The following is a 20,383-nucleotide window of genomic DNA, read 5'->3' as shown; positions in this document are numbered from 1 at the left end:
TTATATCATTCCCATTTTACTTATAAGTAAACTGAGTCTTGGAAAAGGAGACATGAACAGTTGAGCTTGGGTGGAAACTTACCGTATTGCCCCAGAAACAGTGCTGTAACCCACCGAAGAGCACACTTCCACCTGGGCCCCCTCACTGTGCAGGATGTACAGTAGCTGCTCTGTTAAAACCTGGTTAATACGCGCCAAGTTTGAGACTTGATAGAGACCAACACTTGACATCTTGTGAGGATACAATAAGAGGAAGTGTTAAAAGTAATGTAGCTGGAGAAGGCATTTTTAGAAATTTTCTTTTCATTATAAAAATATACAGAAAAGCGAAATGGAGGAAAGTCCATCTTCTCACTGGTGTCACTTTTTAGTGTGTTTCCTGCCAAAGATGTTTCCCCGGGTTTAGATTTATTTTTACGTATTTCTAATCTGTATACATACAATTTTATATCCTGCTTTTTCACTTGATATTTTGTCTTTTGGACACTTTTTTGTTATTGACAAGCAGTTTTAAATAGCACTCAATAGTCTATTGAATTGATGTATCACAGTTAAACACTCCTTTTGTGGCACATTACACCCCACTTCTAAGTAATGCTGCTGTGAACATTCTTCTGCAAAAAGCTTTTCTTTAGGGAGAGATTCCCAGAAGTGGATCAAAGTGAGTGAACAATTTAAGCCAATTACTTTAAATACTATAATCAAGTAGGTTAGAAACACTGGAGAATAGGTTACCAAGGAAATGATAGAGTATTTTTTAGGGATGAAAAGAAATAAGAGATTCAATTAACCAAGTCCTGCTGATAAGCCTGTGTCCTGAAGGTGCAGAGCTTTCCACGTCGCACAGAGCAGAGCAGTAGAGTTGGAGCCTGATGCCTCCAACACAGGTGGGAGCTCCAGAAATCACAAGGAGGCTTCTATTCTTGTATATCTTTTTGATTCAGTAAGAATATTCATTCAAGAAATGGTTTTTGTACAGATCTGTGACATTGGGGTTGCCTGCTTTTCAGGATGGAGTAAAACTTGAGGCGATTCCTCTCTGCCATAATAAAGCTGTCATTAGACAGGTGTTCCACGATGATCCTCAAACAGGCAACTCCCTGCTCTAGTTTCAGGTGCTGTTTTTTTGAGACAACCTTTTGCTGCCACTGCCGTAAGATGTTTCTCTTTCAAGAACCCTGTATCCGTCAGTTTTGCTGCAATAACAAACAACCCCCAAATCTCAATGACTTCAACCACAAACATTAATTTCTCAGTCATTTTCCACTGAAGCTGAGGTTTGGTGGTGGCCCTGTTCTACATGAGTTCTTATTTTCTTATTCCAGGCCTTGGGCTGAAGGAATAGCTCCTCTCTGAGGATTGCTGTTCTTGTGGCACAGGACAGAAGTGAGGCCAAGCCAACCGTGCAGAGCTTCTGCTCAGGTGCAGTGTACATGATGTATGTTATCTCCACTCACATTCTATTGGCTGAAGCAAGTCACGTGTCTAGGCCTGACAGTGGGCGTGATGCACACTTCTGCTGCACAGAGGTGCTGAAAAGTACATGGTAAGGGTAGGAATCAAATTGTGAACAATGATGCAATCTCCCCCAGGCCTACTGGGAATTGACCTCCTCATTTTCTTCTGACATCCATCCATCCCCTTGTCCACTGCAGTACAGAACCTGGCTCTCTGCATGAACTACTTTGACCCTAGTGTGAGGGAGTCTTCAGAAACAAAGGATTTGCTAACCTGGTATATGGCCTTCTCCCATATTACCCTGTCATTTCTCATCAAGAACTGGCTTCTCTTTCCCCTTCCCTTTCATATCAGCAGGCCTATGACTCACTTATAACCAACAGAATGCTCTGGAAGGATGCTGAGTGACTTCCAAGGCCTGGCAGCTTCTGCCTAATTTTCAGGGAAGGCTTGCTCTGGGAGAAGTCAGCCACCATGTTGGAAGCTTGACTACCCCAAGGAACATTGGTTAACCACTCTGGTCCACAGTCCCAGCTGAGCCCAGCCTTCCAGCCAGCCCTGCTGTGAGATGAATCATCTCTGTTTTCAGTCCTTGTTATCATTCATCTTGGATTCAAAGTCCAGGGAAAGAAGATCTGATTGGCCTAAGATTGGGTCGGGTGCCTTGGTTCAAGGCAGGGTGCAGGGACTGTCGAGGCCCTGTTACCAATGAGAGGGGAATGGACGCAGGTCAGGCCCGGCAGATGTCCACAACAGATATTGCCAGGGCCAGCTGTTGAAAATGCAGATCTAATAATCTTCATTATCATTAAGAATATTATGAAGAATTTCATCTTCAAATTCTAATAATCCATCATTTTCAAAGCTGTCAGGGGCTCTGCGTGGTTTTCGCAAGAAAGTTTCTGCAACTTAGCTTAGTACGTGAGATTCTTCAGTGCTGGCCCTTGCTCACCTCTCCACCCAGCCTCTCGGCTGGGATCCCTCATGGAACCTTCACTCCAGCCTTACTAAGGCACTTGTGAGTCTTGAAAAAATGATCCCGTCCACTTTCAAGGCTTTGAATACAGTCTGTGTGCTGATGACTCCCAGTTTATGTCCTTTTCTCTGAAGCTAAACTTTCTCCAGCTGCCTTCTTGACACTTCTACTTGGATGCCTAACAGACATCCCAACCTTAGCATGTCCAAAACCGAACTCCTGATCTTCCCCGTCACCAAAAACCTCGAAAAACCAGAAAAACAAAAAATGCCCCTGCTTCTTCTGCATTCTTCCCCATTTCAGGAAATGACAACTCCATCCTTCACTTTTCTCAGCTCAAAAACCTCAAATCATTCCTGAGTCTTGTTCATTTCATACTATACACTAACAAAACTTGTCAACTGTACCTTCAGAATGTATCTGTGAACGGATTAAAGCAAAATCAGAATATATCCAAAGACTCACCCCTTCAATGCCACTGTCCTGATCCAAGCCACCGTCATCTGTTGTTCTCTCACCCGTATATGGCAACAGCCTCCTAACGGCTCTCCGTTTCTGCCTTTGCCAAGCAGCAGAGATCCGGTTTAAGACGTGTCACATCATGTCATTCCCTAGTCAGAGCCTCCAGTGGCTTCCCATCTTTGTAAATGCCTACGTCTTTACAGTGGCTGTGAGACTTCACCTGATGCTTGCCCTCTGACTTCACCACTCTCCTTCCTCCTCATTTCTCTTCGGCCCACTGGCTACTTGATATTCCTTGATCAAATCAAGCAGGCTTCTGCCTCAGAACCTTGCTCTTCCCTCTGCCTGGAAGGTTCTTGCCCCATATATCTGCATGACTTTCTCCCTAGAGTGGTGCCTGGCACAAGGTAGGTTTGCAGTTAAAATGTGCTGAATGAGTGAATTCTGATATGTCTTTGGACATGCGTCCTCTTTCCCTAGAACATACTCTTCACTCCTCCTTACCAGGCTAACTTCTTTTGATTCTTTCAAAGTCAACTCAGATCTCAACTTCTCTAGAAAGATTCCCATGTGATTGAAATGCCTCCTTTCTCTACTCTTTGAGGAAAAGGATTGTGTATTATTTGTCATTGGATCTAGTGCATAGCAGGTTTCTTGGCATCTGGTAGACCCTCAGTAAATATTTCCCTCAATCTCAACATTGATGTAGTGTTTGTTTATTTTAATAGGTGGTACAAGCACATTGTTCAAAAAATACATGAAAAGCATGATAGGGCATCTAGGGAAAAGCAAACCTCAGTCCCCCATGTGTTTTCTGCAGAGGCTGTTATTACTCTTTTTGAGTGTCTGCCTGGATATGTTCTATGCATAGATAAGCAGTTATACATTTAGTAAATATTTAAGAAAAAAATTGAAATTGATTTACACATGATTGACCTGGCATTGAAAATACTTAAATGGATCACTTTAAAGAACCAGTTTGCTTAAGTAGTAGGATTCCAGGATGTTCTTATTCTCCCCTGAAACAGAGGTGTACCCTGAAAGTCCTTTTTGAATCTTCCTAAAACCCACCAGTCTACTTCTTACTTGACTAGGTTGAAAGTAATGAATATCAGCAAATCTGCCTTGGTTCTCACAGGAACTGGTAGAAACCAGTTCTAGCATCATCTCTTTCCGAGATCATTGCAGTTACCCTCTCTGGTCTCCCTGCTTCCACTAGTGTCCCTCTTTGGTCTCTTCTCAACAGAGCAGCCAGAGTGATCCTGTTTGAATGTGAGTCACTTCTCTGCTCAATCCTTTGTTGGTCTCCTGTCCTACTAAAAGTAAAAGCCCAAGTTCATTTTTTTTTTTTTGTGAGGAAGATGAGCCCTGAGCTAACATCTATTGCCAATCCTCCTCCTTTTTTTCCCCTTTTTCTCCCCAAAGCCCCAGTAGATAGTTATATGTCATAGTTGCACATCCTTCTAGTTGCTGTGCGTGGGACGCGGCCTCAGCATGGCCCGACAAGCAGCGTGTTGGTGCGCACCCGAGATCCGAACCCGGGCCGCCAGCAGCGGAACGTGCGCACTTAACCACTAAGCCACGGGGCCGGCCCCTAAAAGCCCAAGTTCTTAACATGACCTTAAGGCCCTGCATGGCTGCTGTGTTCCAGCCATGCTGTCTCATCACTGTTCATTGAATGTACTGGATTCCCTCCTGCGTGAGGCCCTTCGCTCTATATTCTCTCTGTCTAGAGTGTTCTTCCCCACGTAGCTGCACTGCTCACTCTCCCATCTTTTAGATCTTTGGTTAACCATCCCCTCATTAGAGAGAAGTGTGACTACTGTGTATAGCATAACCCTCCCATTGTTCTCCTCCTTTATGCTGCTTTATGTTTCTATGCACAATGTGCTTATTTGCTCACGTGCTTATTTTCTGTCTCTCCCCATGTAAGCTCTGAGAGAGCAGAGAATTGTTCACTGTTGAATCCTTCCACCAGAACACAATTGGCCTCAATCAGTGTTTTTTGATTGATTGAAAGAGCTTGGAGCCCTGAGTCTCAGCAGGCACTCTCCTACAGTGTATATTGGAAGTAGAGGTACGGGGTAGGGTTTGGCAACATTGGGATGGGGTGTTCCCTGTTCCTTTCTCTCTTTCCATCTCTCTACACCCAAAGAATGACAATGTAGACCTGGAGACCCCAGGAAAATGGCCCTGGGAGCCCAGGCTCAGGACATGCCCCTTCAGCTAAGCCCAGTATATCTGGCTGTCAGGACATTCCTCTTCGAGCTTAGCAAGTCCCAGACTAGACTCACTACCAGCTCCCCACTGCAGCCTCAGACCGCCTGCTCTTGGATGTGCCACCATCTCTTCCCTTTTGGCCAGTCTCAATATTGGGGTTGTCCCTGCACCCTTCTCTGCTGTCCACGTCCAGTCGGTTACCAAGTTCCATCAAGTCTGCCTTCTCAGAGTTTTTCCTCTTTATTTCTCAGCTGTCACGGCTTCTGTGTAGGGAGTCATCACTTTGTTTTCTTGGCTACCAGCAGTGTCTCCCAGCTGATTCTCCTGCCACTAGTTTCTTTCTCATCAATCCTGCCAAACCCCAGCTATAGTCGGAGGGTCTGTGTAAAACCCAGATCACATCATGGGCCTCCTTTGCTTAAAATCCTTTAGTGACTTCCTGTGCCCTGCAGGTTTCCTCAACCTCAGACGTGTGTTCTACCTTGATGAATTTTGCCATATCTGTGTACCACCTATGCTCTTATTTACTTAATATTTACTTAAATATAATCATATTTAATTTTTTTCCCTGAGCAATCCTTGCAGGCATGGGGTGATAATTGGTTTTTTTTCCAACGTACATTAAAATACATAACTATTAAATATAACACATTGGTCCATATGCCATCTAAAAGTTCCATTGTGTGTATCATGGGTGTTGTGTCCACCATCTTGAGGGGATTGCCAGGACAAAGAGGGCCCTTATTCATGTGGCCCTTGCGTTGCTGCTCCCCTTAGGCCAAATACTCCAAGAATAGCATCTCCACTTTGAATTTCCAGCAAAGCAGGATCCCACAGTGCTGTGTCTTCACACTTTTGCTTATGAAGTTCCCTCTGCCTGGAGTGCCCTCTATGGCCTTCTAGTTTCTCTGCTTGATGATTCCTGTCCATTCTTTTAGACCCAGCTTAAATATCACACTGTAGAGTCATCCTTCCTTCCCACTCTGTCCCCAGACTGTTTTGTTGCTCTGACCCTTTTCTTCATTTTGTTCCTTGTCCATTGTCTGTTTCCATGTTCATAAGCAATGACTGTCCTATGATGATTTTCAGGTTTCCCATCCTAGATTTTTGCTCCTGGGAGGCTGAGAATAGATTTTATTTGCCTTAGCCTCAGGGCGTGGCATGTAGACCTTAAAATGTGAATGACTGAAGTTCAAATCCCTTTCTAAAATGCACTGATCTCTGGTGGAGCAGTAGCTCTGGCTGGGATTGGTTGACATTAGATGAGAACAAGAGTGAGACTTGGCATGTAAACCTGGGGAGTTGGGGGTTTACTGGAGGGAGGGAAATGATGCATTAATTGATGAAAGTTACCAAAGGCATGACGCCCCTCTGCAAGGTGTCCTAGAGCAGACTCTGCTAGCCCACATAAATGTACCTGATCATGATGAGCAGCTTCTGGGCTACTTTCTCTCTATATATGTATACACACTTTGGTGAGTTTCTATATTTTCAGCCCAACCTTTAGAGCCGTACCGTCTAATATGGTGGTCACTAACAACACGAGGCCATTTAAATTTTAATTAATTAAAAGTAATTAAAATTTCATTTCTTCATTTGTGCTAGCCACATTTGAAGTGTTCAATAGCCACATATGGCTAGTGGCTACCATATTGGACAGCACAGAATAGAACATTCCATCATCACAGAAAATTCTATTGGACTGAGCTGCTCTAGAATCTAATTCTTTCACAAATCGCCCGTGTTGACTTTTGTCCCTGAAGTTGAAGCCAGAAAAAAAGTCCTGTCTAAATGAGATTTCACTTGGGTGGGTTTAGTCAGCTTGTATGTTATTACAGATATAAGCAAAGGGCCATTTGTTGAGTAAGGAGAGGTTTTTAGTGGTTACTTGTTGAGGAGATGGACAGTCTTACCATGGAGAGGGTATGACCACTTGTCTGGAGAGCTCTGGCTTCAGTGACTGTCCCTGGTCCAAGCTACCCTCCCCTTCACCACAACTGGTTCACAATGCAGCAGGTGGATGAGGTGGAAGACAGAGAAGAAAGATGGGAATATGGGTGGAGAGAGGAGATGGGGTCTAGAGCCTAGGAGAGTCAAGGGAAGGAGGTAAGATGAGTGAGAATAGAAAAAGGAGGGAGGGAACTCCTGCAGCAGGAGAGGAGGGGGGTGTTGGTAGTAATGGAGGGAGAAAGGTGGGCCTTGAATAAAATGGTGACTGTTTGGCATAGCCATTATAGAGAATGAGAAATGGCTCATAAGCATCCTGTGCTCACTTTCTCCTGCCACCAAACTGATTTTGTTTGTTGCTTTACTTAAAATGGCAGAACACATGGAGTGAAAGAGGACCTAGCTAGAATAAAACAGCAGGAGAGATTGTGCATCCATCAATACTGTGTGTACTCACCACTCGACTGTCTTTCATTTCTCATTATTTCACATGTGAACAATGTCCCAGATTACAAGTCCTTTGGAGACTAGGGTGAAAGATGGTAAATAAAACATTTACACTTTAAGCTGTGGACTGAATTGGTTAATTGCCAGGGCTATTGTGTTTTAGGTCTTTTGTAAATTAGTAAATGAGTAGAAGAAGCTTCTCTTTGGAAAATAACTTAGAATTGGTATGAGTCAGGCTTCATTACTGTGAACCACAGGCCTTTAAATCTGCAGTTGACAAGGGACCAAACTTTCAACCTTACATCATTTTGGATGTGAGAGTAGGTTTGGATCTGTCAGTAGGTTTTGCCCTTAGAATTTCAGAGACAAAAATTAATCCTTACTGCAAGATTATTCTTAGATTTACAATGCCGGACACAATTAACAATTTGCAGTCTTTAGCAGAAGAAAAAAAAAAAAAAGGTGCCAGTGGCTTTAATCATTTCTTTAGATTTTACTAGTCTTCTTTCAGACATTAATTGTCTTCGGCAGGACTAATATGGTGGTTCTCAAACTTCAGTGAGCATCCGAATCACCTGAAGGGCTTATTAAAACACAGACTGCTGGGTGTCATCCCCAGAGTTTCTGATTCAGTAGGTCTGGGGTGGACTTCAGAATTTTGTTTTCTAACAAGCTCCCAGGTGACACGATGCTGCTGATCTGTGGACCACACTTTGACAACCACTGGTCCTGTGTGAATTTAATTTCAGCTTCAGTCTAGGTTGATTAGGGGATTACGTTCAAGGGGTGGTAGTTCATTTGCCTCTTTCTGACTCAATATTTTCCTCTTCTGGGGTTTGGGCAGGAGGGAGAAGGAATCTGCGTTCATTCCGGTGACCTGGCTCCTCAAAGAGGGCAGAGGCCCACAGGCACACTGCCCACTTTACCTGTCAGGAGAGCCTCTCCAGGGGAAGGCCACGGTGTCCTGATGGAGCAGTTACCCTCTGCCACTTCCCCTTCAGCCTCCGCCCAGACCAGGAAGCAGCACACATGCGCAGATTCAGAAGCAGCTGTGTTTGCGGTATTTGCTCCTGACCCGAATCTTCGCTGCCTCCTGGAGACTGCTGCAGTCCCAGGGCAGTGGTGGTGTGAGGATGACGTGGATGACCAGAGCCTTCAAGTGGCCAGGTGGTTGGCTGGGTGGTTGACCGTGGCTGGCCACTGGGAGGGAGTCAGGAGACCTGGGTTCTATTTCCGGGTGGACTTAAAACTCGTTGGGTGACCTGATCCTTGACTCTCCCATTTTGACCCTTGTGTTTATGAAACATACTCTCCCCCTCCCAATCCATAAAATAGCAGAAAACAGAAACCCAGGTCTGGTGAGTGGCCTCCAGGGCATTTATGAGCTGACGTGTGGAACTCTGAGTGCCTGAGGAGAAAGCTGCTGTGTAAACACAATATATTGAAACGTTAAAAAATAGCGTCACACTCTCTGCTAACAATAGATGCTTTAGGCTGTGGGAGCATCTCTGACACACAGGCTCCCAGCAGTGTTGAAGGAATGGTGACTATGGTTTTTGAATTTGTAACACATTTAAAAGGAGATGAAAATACGTTTTTAAAACATTTTTGAGCATATTCATAGGTGTATTTGTGAAGAAAATATGACAGTTCTGTAAAATTCAACTTTAACAAACCAAGTCATCAATTTCTTTAGATTTTCATTACATTTCAGAGTAGTTTTACAATGTGGGCTATTCCATAGGCATTTTGGCTGAAATTTTAGGAGTCTCTTTCCTCCTCCCAAATGCATTGGTAAGCGGTTGATGCCCCGTGAACTCTATGGGGGAAACTTACAAATCAGTTAGGGATTACTTAATCAGTTAACGATTACATCCACTCTACAGACGCATTAAGGAGCACTTGCTACGTGCTACTGTAGATACTCAGATTATAAAAATATGGTTCTTGCCTTTAAGGGATTTGTAGTGTAGTTTTGATTAAAGATATATAAGCAAGACATTGTGTAAGGAGACCATGGCATCCTTTATACCTGTCTCCTTAAGAAATGTAAACAAATCTAAAACCACTTTTTGTGCATTATAGAGGTGTGCCTGCAGTGATCGAGAGAGAGAGAGAGAGAGAGAGAGAGAGAGAGAGAGAGAGAGAGAAAGAGAGAGAAAGAGAGAGAGGGGGGGGGGGGGTCCTGTAGCATCACTGTTCCCTGTCAGGAAGAAGCTCAGACATTGTTCCTTTTCCCCCAGAGGAGTTCAGAGATGGAGGCTTCTCAAGGATGTTGTGACAAGTTGCCTGTCGAAGATCTAGCACCCCAAGTGCTGGCAGCCCTACTCATGTCTCAGAGAGAGAAAGATGCTCAGTAAACAGATCACTACACCTCTTAGGGAACATTAGACCCCGTTCCTTCCCCACCATCCGGGGTAACCATTCCCTCCCTGCCTTCTGTCCAGAGAGTTTTGGATTTTTACCCCACGGCGGAAGCTCCCTAAGGACAGGGCCTCACCTGGGTCTAGAATGCTCCATCTTACCATCAACATTGTCTTTTGTCATTACCAAATCATTGCTCCTTTTTATCTTTGGGGAAAATCCATATGTGTCCATCACGTCATATCATAAAGAGACATCCAGGGTGGACTTTTCTCTTCCTTTGCTTGAGCCAACATTAATGGGTTACTTTTTTATGCTCTGTGCATTATTTCATTTCATCTTCAGGTAGGAAATATTATTCCCATTTGACAGGTGAGGAAATAGAGGCTAAAAGAAGTTCAGTAGCTTGACCAAGATCAAGCAACACGTTAAATGGTGGAGCTTGGGATGTCTCTTGCCAGAGCCTCCTCCACTCTTTGCTATTAAACTCTGCACTCCTCCAGGAGGAGGAGTGAAACGTTGTGTTGCCAGGGAGGGGGAGTGAATTTCATGGCCTTGGAGACACTTCCATGCCAGCATTCACGGGATGCTGTGAGGTTATGTGGGATGGTGAGTCCCTGTACCATGGGGTTGATTTTGGTGATAAAACTCTGAACTGTATTCTCCTGGAGATGATTGCGTCTTAATTCTGAGGCTGTAGGGGGGCAGGGTGGGAGTGTGGCAAATTTTGATTGGGTCCCAATGCCTTGGGTTGTGTCATTGTCACTGTCATTGTGTAAATCAGCAGAGTGGAGTTCTTCCAGTTAAGATTCTCAATGTTTTGTTTCTTTGCAGAGCCTGTGTCATCTTGGGGGTGATATTCCTTCTGTCATCCATATGTATAGTGGTCAAAGCCATCCATGACCTCTCAACTAGGCTGCTCCCAGAAGTGGTAAGATCCTTTTCCTTCCTTAACAATCTTTCCTGGAGGTACCAGCCTCCTGTGTTGCCTCATACCACAGATTTACTGGGGGAAGTAAACTGGCGGATGGGGAGAGAATATACAGCATTTTAGGAGTCCAGAAAAACTCATTGCAGAATGTGAATGACTTGGCAGAGCGAAGCATTGGGTGAGATGAAGGGACTTCAAATAATTGAGCTGGTACTGAGTTCTGCATCCCTCTCCTTAGATCTGTTGACTGTTTTTAAAACAAGATGTCTTTTACATTAAAGAGAAATGTGGTGACTTTCATATAGCAGAGTGATCCAATCAGTATCGTTTGCATCTGTTGTTCTGCATCCATTCAATGACTGTAAGAATTATTTTTTTTCTTTGCACCTCAATTCAATACATAAATCTATTCACATGAGGTTTTCGGACACAATTGGCATTCAGATGCAGAAATTGGAGGACACAATTTCATATTAAAATGTGTCTTTGACCGCTTTGTTCTCTGGGTGACGGTCATTACCTGCACTCTGATTCTCCCCCCCTCCCCTTATGAATGCTGAGAAAAGAAATATCTTTACAGTCTCCTATCAGGCTATCTTCATAGAAGGCAGCCAATTTACTTACCAGGAGATGAAGATGCTGCCATTACAATAATTGTCTTTATACAAGATGCATAGTGATTTAAATGCAAAAATATGGACTCTTCTCTTAGAATGTGATTTGATTTGAGCTTGTCTGCGTGCATCATCTTATATAAGGCCTAATTTATTAGACCTTTAATTTCACTTTTAGAAAAATATATGTTAATCCTTCTTGGGGTAATGTATTGCATTTGTGTGTGTGTGTGTGTTTATGGGGAAGATGCAAAAGAAGTGGGACATTACACTGCATTTAGAAAGCTATTAAAGCAACTGCTTTAAGTTACCCCTCCCCCACCTTGAAACTGAGATTAGAGCCCTTCCTTTAGTAACTCACCAGGATCTGAACTATTATTTATCATCGCAGCTGGCCAAAAGCTTGTTCTCTAATATCTCAGTGACAGGGAGGAAAGATGGATACCAGGGTAGGACTGAACTTACCTGTGGTTTTTAGTCGTTTTCAGCAGAGCTAGCTCAAGCAAATATTACTATTTATTATACTCTGTGCTCTTCATCTCACCATTGTGCTGTGTCATGCTAATCTTTCTGGTTACCTGGGATCCTGGACTTTTCTACCCTTTTTCTCCATCAGACTTGCTATCCTGTGTTTCATTCTGTCAGAATCTGAAGCTTAGGTAAAATGTAGACATGAAAGTATTAAGTGTGATTAATTAACATGTCAATCAGATACCATCTTCGTATTTTACAAGGGATGGAAATCTGACTCCACTCTAAGAAATGTTTATCGGTGGGAATTTTCGGCACTAGGTTAGTTGATGCATTCATTTATTTAGGCATTAAAAATGAATTTCCAGCAGGGCTAACTTGATGTGGAATGGATAGCTGTGCTCACGGTCCCTTGCAGAGGCCCCCCCTTGTTTTTCTCTTGATAGCTAAACCGTTTTTAACTGGGAACAGTTTCATATCCTATGGGCAAATACTCCTAAGAGAAGCAGCTTACTGACTTAAATTCCACATCCAGGTATAAATCCCTAATGCCCTGCCCAGGTTGGGGTGGGAGAGGGTGAGGAGCTCCATGATTTTGCCCACGACTAGCCCTGTCCTGGGAGAACTCACACCCACTGCATCTTTTATCAGTCCTGGCGTGTGGGATTTAAAAATCCCACACATTTATGGTTATTTCATCAAAACTGTGAAAAAAAGACATAAGGTGGCTTTGTTTTGTTTTTTTAAGCCTTCAGAGTTATGGAAGTGCGTTCTAGTTGCCATAAGGGAGGCCTTCTATTCAGCTGTGTGGCACACGGTGGCCAGGTAAATACTGCCAGGTCGTAACCGACAGTTTTTGAATCCTGAGTCTTTGAGTTCCCACTCTCTGCTCTAGAAGTTGGGGGAAGCCAGCAGGCTATAGCCAGACTCCTGATCCCTGGCCTGCAGTAATTCAAATTGAGTGTTCGTCCGCAATGCCTCATCTAAATTAGGAGTCACAAACTCAGATGCTCACAGAAGCCAGTCCCCCAAACAGGAGAAACCGCCTGGGTCTGTGGCAACTAGAGAGAATGTGCCTGGATGAAGGGCCTGCCCTCTATTGGAGGTGCTGTGCCGGAGTGTGGACCCAGGCTTGTCAGATCTTTCAAGTTTTAAGAGAAAGTGAAAACCTAGAAAGTGAAATAAATTGGCAACTAATTAAAAGATTTTGAAAACCCTACTTGATTGGGAGTGGGTCGACAATTTCATGCTGCCGGATAAAGCATGCCTCTTGGCTGCTTGTGGCCTGTGGTGGTTGAAACCAGAGAGACTGGTCATTACGGCCTTGATGTCATGAATTTAGGTCTGAGTTACAGCTTCACCCTTGCTCTCAACTGCAGAATTGCCTTGATTTCTATCAAGTTGTTACTGTGAGTTTGTCAGAAGCAGCATTTTTTCTACCCCAGGCCTGTTCCTCTGGCGTGTTTCTTTTCAACATCAGCTGCACAATTCTCAGAGTGAGAATAATTGCAAGAATGGATAAGTTTTGAGTAAGAAAGCTATGCAGATAAGAATTTCCCATCTGTGAAGTTGATTGGCTCTGAGCCTTGGTGGTGTCATCTGCCCCTCAGTGTGGTGCTGGAGAAGTCAGGCCAGCCTATCTCTCGTGGGAGGCCCGGGACCGGAGTCCATGGCGCCTGCTGCAAGGGCTTCATGAGCAAATGGCATAAGCCTGCTCCCTCACAACCTGCACATGGTCGCATTGGATCTTTAATGACATAGATTCCAAAAGATCCTTCTTGGAAATGCTGTGAACTATGGTTCTAAGGTCAGGGAGAGTGGGCAGTGCCGCAGATGCAGTGGGAATAGTGCTTGCCCTGTGTCTGTGGGTTGCTTTGAAGGGAGAATCATCCTCTTTCTGTTTTTACCCCTGCCACACCCTGCTTTGGTAAGAAGGGCCAGGTGGTATGCTTCTCCTTTTTGGTAGGACATGGGGGCTCTGAAAGCTGAAGTGATCTTCCTGTGGTTGTTAGCTGGCTGCTGGCAGAGCCTGGATTTGAACCCTTGTCTCCTAGTCTAGGGCTGTCTTGGCTCCTGGTCCTGTGGGCTTATATGATCCTGTTGTTTGTTGGCTTTTCAGGTCTGGCCCTCCTGTCTTCTCATACTCACAGTGGGGTGCTGCCAAGGGCTGTCCTAGAGGGGGGGTGTCCAGGCCCCCAGCTAGTCCCATCCCTGGCCTTTCTGGCTATTCCTGCTACCCCAACCCCTTACCATACTCTGCACTCTGTGCCCCTGACTGGAGTGTGCCCCCATTACTTTGTCTCTTGAAAAACCCACAGGCACCTTAACCAAGAAGCAATGGAAAATGCAGGAGAAGTATGGAATGAGGGGAATCATGGGATGCATGGAATCACATGTAAGGAAGCACTTTAGGGAAGATGCTTACCATGGTGGAAGGGACATGGGGGTGGTGGGATGACCTGTCTGAGGTGTGATCCCCTCTCTGCCTCTCTTACCCACATGACTACCACAGGCAAGTCACTTAGTCTCCCTGACCCTGATCTTCCTGAAATGTGAAGTGGAGGCACTACTTATGTCAGAGGTTTATGATAAGGATCAAATGAGCAATTTATTTAAAATAATTGGCATTAGAAGACAGAGCTACTATGGCAGTGGCTGCTCTTAACATTCTGATTTTTTATGTTTCTGAATTGCGAATCAAAGTTACTCCAACTTGTGGCCTGAGGTAATTTCAGACTGGGCCTTTCAGTCCCTTTTACCTGCTTCCCTGTCTCCCTCTGGCTGGCTGGACTGGTGGTGTTCTCTTTTGGGCTTCAGTTGGCTGTAGCCAACCTTGGGCCACTCTTTCAAGGAACACACAACATGCTGATGGAAGACCTGTCCTCTGAGCCTAACTCACCACTCATTGGCTGTATGACTTTTAGCAAATCATGTCTCCTCTCTGAGCAACAATTTCCTCTTTGTAAATGAGTGTCATGCCACCTACTCCACAACAGAAATTGGGAGAATTAAATGACATAATGAACATGTTCTATAAACTGTCGTGTGTTTTACAAAAGAAGGAGATGATATTGTTTCTGATTCCAAGGCCCTAGAAGTCCCATCCTTGCCCATGAGCTTTTTCTCCATGTCTTGTTTGGTTGAACGAGCTCAGGTCTACCTTCAGTAGACCATGACTTCTTTGCCTTGAGCTCTTGGCCAGTGTCTGGGTCCAGCCTCTTTAAGTGTTCATGTGGCAGCAATAGTCATTACAATTATAATTACAATAATAAATATTCACAGATTGGCCATAAATAATATATGGCCATATATTGATAATAATAAAAATTGCTGCCATTTGAATGTCTACTGATCCCCAGAACCTCTGTTTAGGTACTGGGGATTCAAAATAAGATAGCACTAATGGCTAGAGTTTTTTCATTGCTGTGCAAAGCACTTGACTTCTCATATGAGCTGGCTTTTATTCCCAAGGAGCTCACAGTTGGAGAGAGACCCAGAAACCAATACATTCGAATTATGGTGATAAGGGCTATGATAGAGGCAATGATATGAGAACACAGAGAAGATGTCCATATCAAGCCTGGAGGTTGGGGCCTTCCCAGAGGAGCTGACCCTCCACATGACACCTGAAGGAAGAATGGGAATTGGCAAGGGAGGCTATACTGGGGAGAGAGTAGGGGTGAGGCATGGGAAGAAGGAGCCACAGGTTCCCTGTGAGCCTGTTCTCTCTGTTTCCTGTTGACACCAGTGTCTCTGGATAGGAGGAAGGAATAGAGAGAGAAAAATGCAAAGGAGAAGGAGGCAAAAGGAAGAAAGGAAAAATAACTTTGTGTTGTAGGTCATAAATTAATGCTTAGCAAAATTTTCTTTCTTCTTCCTTGAGCAGCAAGGTTGCCATTCAAGCCTTCCCTTGTCTATCTCCCTACTAATTTCTTGCCTAAGATTCCATTCCACCCACCAGAACAAAGCAGCTTCACTCTAGCAATAAAAGGGTGCCTCTCTCAATTGCTCATTTTCTTGCAGGCAGCCAGCCATTAGCTTCATTTCATTTCTAGCCCTTGCAGAATGTGAATGTGGTTTCTGGTGTGGTGGCCATTGTCTTTCATTGGTGCACCTGTTCAACAAGTGGTGCTGAGTGTCTCCCACACTGGAAGGATGGGCTGGCTCTGCAGAGCCTGTGGAGGTCAGTGCAAGAGCCCCAGATGAGATTCCACTCTTATGAACAAAATTGGAGATAAAACTCTAGTAAAGGATATTTTACGTTTGTATTTGCAAGTCCATAGCCAAGAACTTTTCCCAAGGATCTTCCTACCTGCAGAAGTGACTATGATTCTTGGGTTTGTAGGCTTTTGTGTTTACAAAGCATTTAGCATTCAGCCTATAGCTTGGGATGGTAGGAGTTATGTATATGTTCTTCAGTGTTTATTATCTTGCTCTCAGTAAGTCTTTACCTTGTAGAGAGGATGGAGACAGCCTGACCTGCCTCCTTCCTACACCCCTATTTTCAGTACAAAGTACCTTTGTTCTCTTTCATCCTTCACTCTCACTCAGGGCCTCTCCCCTTCCCACCCTTAACCCTTGAGCTCCCTCCTTGCCCACCTCCTTCAAAATCTCACTTCTACACTCAGTCCTTCTCTTTCTGGTATCTTCGGTCACTCCCTGCCTGCCCCTTCCTACCCAGGCATTTACTTTCAGCTCTCCCTTCCTGCCTTTATCCTCTTCTGCTCTTGAAAGAACTCTCTCTGGAGACACTCATCCCATCCTTCCCACTCCTTTTGTCTCTTCAAGTTCAAACCCTGCCTCCCCTCTGCCCACCTCTGGCAGTACATTCTTCATGGCATCCCTTTTGAGGTAGGAGATATTTAACAGAAGGAAATGAGGGAGAGGGGTTGGGGTGGGCAGGAAAGGTTTGGGGCCAGGCGAGTGGTTTCACAGAGGCGCAACCCATGCAGTCAGCTTGTCAGCCTCATGTCTTCTGAGACAAGTGCCTCATCCATGGGAGCAAGTTTCTAAAGGTCCCCTCAGTACTGATTGAGTATCCTGAGACAGTGTAGCCTTGTGGTTAAGGATGTGGGAGCTGAAGTCAGGGAGACAGACCCGAACTCTGCCACTTCCTAACCTGAGGAACCTGGGGCAGGTTGTTTAACCTTTCTCTGCCTCAGTTTCTTTGTTTATAAAATGGAAACAATAGCGGCATCTTCTTTGTAAGTTTAGGAAAACAAAATAAAAAGATGTAGGTGATGTGCTTAGTGTATAACTATTGAATGAATGCTGACTGATATTATTGTTGTTGCACTAGAGGTGAGGCTTCTAAGGAAGTTGGCTGACCTTTTGATGCCTTTAGTTCTGGAAGCGTAGGCTGTATTGAACTGTCCAGGAAATGCCTTCAGGGATACTATTCTCAGCTCAGTTTGGGTACTGCTGTAGGCTACTTGTGAGATAACCTATAATTCCTGGACCCACTGTCAGCAATAGAGAGATTTATCATCCACTATGATATGCTCTCAAGCATAACTCTAAATTTAATTTCGGAGTTGTATTGACAAATACTTTTAAAAAAATCACACGTTGTCAAGGTCCTCAACATCTTCCCTGCCAACATCTTTCCAGCACTGCACAAAGACAGGCAGAAATTCATGGTTTCAGAATATTAGTGATGTCCCACTTTTGTTGCTTCAGACATAATAATTCCATTACCTCAGCAAGATTGACCTCCTTATTCATCCTAGAGCCAAGGACCTACCAGCTTCTAAACAGAAGAGAGCTGAGCACTGATGAAAGTGCATTATTATTGGCTTGAGTGAGTTCAAGGAGAATAGAGAGTCTAGAAATAGGTCCACACATATCTGGTTAACTGGTTTTTGACAAAGGTGCCAAAGCAATTCACTGGAGGAAAGAAGTGCTCTTCCACAAATAGAGCTGGAGCAACTGAAGAGCCATGGACAAAAATGGACATCAACCCTTATATAAAAATTAACTCAAAATGGATCATAAACCTCAGTGTAAAACTTAAAACTCCTAAAAGAAAACAGAAGGAAAAAAATCTTTGTAACCCTGGGATAGGCACAGTTTTCTTAGATGTGGCACCAAAAGCATGAGCCATAACATCAAAAAATTGGAAATTGGACTTCATCAAAATCAAAACCTTTGCTCTTCCAAGACACCATTAAGAAAATGACAAGACAACACACATGTATCAGACAAAGGACTGTATCCAGAGCATATAAAGAACAGCTTGATAAGAAGACAAACATGCCAGTAAGAAGATAGACAAAAGATTTATACAGACAATTCACAAGAGAAGAGATAAATAAATGGCCAATAAGCACACAAAAAAATGCTCAACATCATTAGTCATCAGGGAATTACAAATTAAAACAACCATAACATACCACTACATCCCCATTAAAATGTCTAAAATTAAAAAAATAAAATAAACGTGTGGAGCATCTAGAGCTCCCATACACTGACAGTGAGAGAGTAAAATGGTTCAACCACTTTGGCAAACGGTTCAGCGGTTCATTAAAAAGTTAAACATCCATTTACCATATGACCTAGCCATTCTGCCCCTAGATGTTTATCTGGGAGAAATGAAAATATATGCCTGCACAAATGTTTATTGCAGTTTTATTTCTAATGTCAAAAACTGGAAACAGCCCAAATGTATATCAACAGGTGAATGGATCAACAAATTGTGCTATATCCAGGCAATGCAATACTTCTCAGCAATAAAGAGGCATTATGGATCCATGCAACAACATGGATGAATCTCAGAATAATTAAGGTGGGTACCAGAAGCAAGACAAAAAGGAATATTTACTATGTCATTCCATTTATATAAAATTTTAGATGCAAACTGATCTATAGTGATAGAAAGCAGTTAGTGGTCACCTGAGGATGGGAGGAGAGGGAGGGAGGGATTATTAAAGAGTCACGAGGACGCTTTTGGGGGTGATGGAAATATTCTCTTGCTTTTGGTGATGATTTCACAGGTATAAAAATATGTCAACACTGAGCAAGCTGAACACTTTAAATATATGCAGTTCAAGTACATCTAGGGCCACAAATGATCTCACATTGCTAGGCCAGATAGGAATCCTGCTCGGATCCATACAGGACAAATATTTTAAGTTGTTATGGAGTGATGTTTTATTTTCCTGATTGTAACCCTGTATATTCAGTACCTGGGATGTTGACAGCACCGCTAAAATTATACTATAAATAGGCAATAATATAAAGATAAAATGTATGATAAAGAAAGGGTAAATAATAGGCTAAATATAACAGCTGTCATCAGAGGTACATAGAGGAGCTTTTGCTGAAATATGACTGATGTCATGCAGTTGCCAGAAACATCTAATGAAGAGCCTGCTGGTGGCTCAGGCTTTTGAGAGTATTAACCATTTTAAACCGGAAAGCATGGGTGGTCTATCCTCTGGGTCTCTTGCAGACAGTGTGGTTGGTTTGTCAGTTCAGGTGTTACCTAGGAAATGGCTGTATGAGAGTCTCTGATTGGTTCTCTTTTCCTCGCTGTGTTAGCCTTGTTTTTAATCAGAATACGATATGTTTGTGAGCAGTCTGCCATGTTGCTCTATTCTATCTATTATGCCTCTTTGCATTTTTCACCTCAAAAAGGTGCTTTTTAGCTTGAACCTCATTAGGCTTTCACAGGGTTCCTGAAGTAGTGCCGACAGTAGACCCACCGCCATTTTATAACAAGGAAACAAATCCTCAGATAAATAAAATAACTTCCTCCAGACTGCATAATATCAGTGCCAGAGACATACACGATGAATGGAACCAGGTCTCTTGACTAGTTGAGGGCTCTTTCTGTTCTGTGGATTACCTCCTGAAGTACCACAGAATTTGAGAGCTGAAAGTCAGCCTTTAAGAAAAGCTAATACAACTGACTCCATCTTCTGATTGAGAAAATACTGCCCAGAGACTCAGTCTCACAGAAGATTCTGAATAAACTCCAAGTCTAGGATTTCCACACCCTACTGAATGGGAGTGAAATGCCCCCGCCCCTGTGGCCTTGAAGGTTCCAACACAATATGCACTTTGAAAGCCTGCCTTAGGAGGCTGCTGGGTTAAGGTAACAAAAACAGAAAAGAGAAAGGAAGGGAGGGAGGGAAACGTGGTCCTTGTTCCTCTGCACCCCCCAACCTATGCCAACCTAGGGGGGCATCTGTGTATTTCAGGATACTGGTGTTTATCAAGGATGAGTGTTGCTGGATCAAGGCTGAGTACTTTGCTATTCAAATGCATCTGCTTGACTTTGGGAAATTGGTTTAATCTCTTGGTCCTTGTTTTTACATCTGGAATGTGAGAATTTAGCACTTCTAACTTGACACTTCTTTCTCTCTGAGAGGTTTTAAGAGCCCTTTCTTATCTTTGAAGAAAGAAAAAAATTTTTTTCATAAAGTGTTTAATATTTTAAGGTAAATATTTTTTCGTTCACTTCCCTAAGTATAATGTGGACAGTGCAATCTT

The 20,383-nt window shown here is 43.6% G+C and overlaps 1 protein-coding gene across 1 annotated transcript in view; it reads left to right on the top strand.

The window, feature by feature from the left end:
• Positions 1–20,383, top strand: part of TMEM163 (transmembrane protein 163) — a 232,026-nt gene that overhangs the window by 174,823 nt on the left and 36,820 nt on the right. Inside the window, exon 5 of the mRNA XM_058548853.1 lies at positions 10,709–10,805. Within this exon, the coding sequence (XP_058404836.1) occupies positions 10,709–10,805 (97 nt within the window). The remainder of the gene's footprint in view (positions 1–10,708; positions 10,806–20,383) is intronic.

The sequence above is a fragment of the Diceros bicornis genome, chromosome 10 (assembly GCF_020826845.1).
Source record: "Diceros bicornis minor isolate mBicDic1 chromosome 10, mDicBic1.mat.cur, whole genome shotgun sequence".
NCBI lineage: Eukaryota > Metazoa > Chordata > Mammalia > Perissodactyla > Rhinocerotidae > Diceros > Diceros bicornis.
The sequence above is the reverse complement of the archived record's forward strand: the minus strand, read 5'-3'. Positions and strand labels throughout refer to the sequence as shown.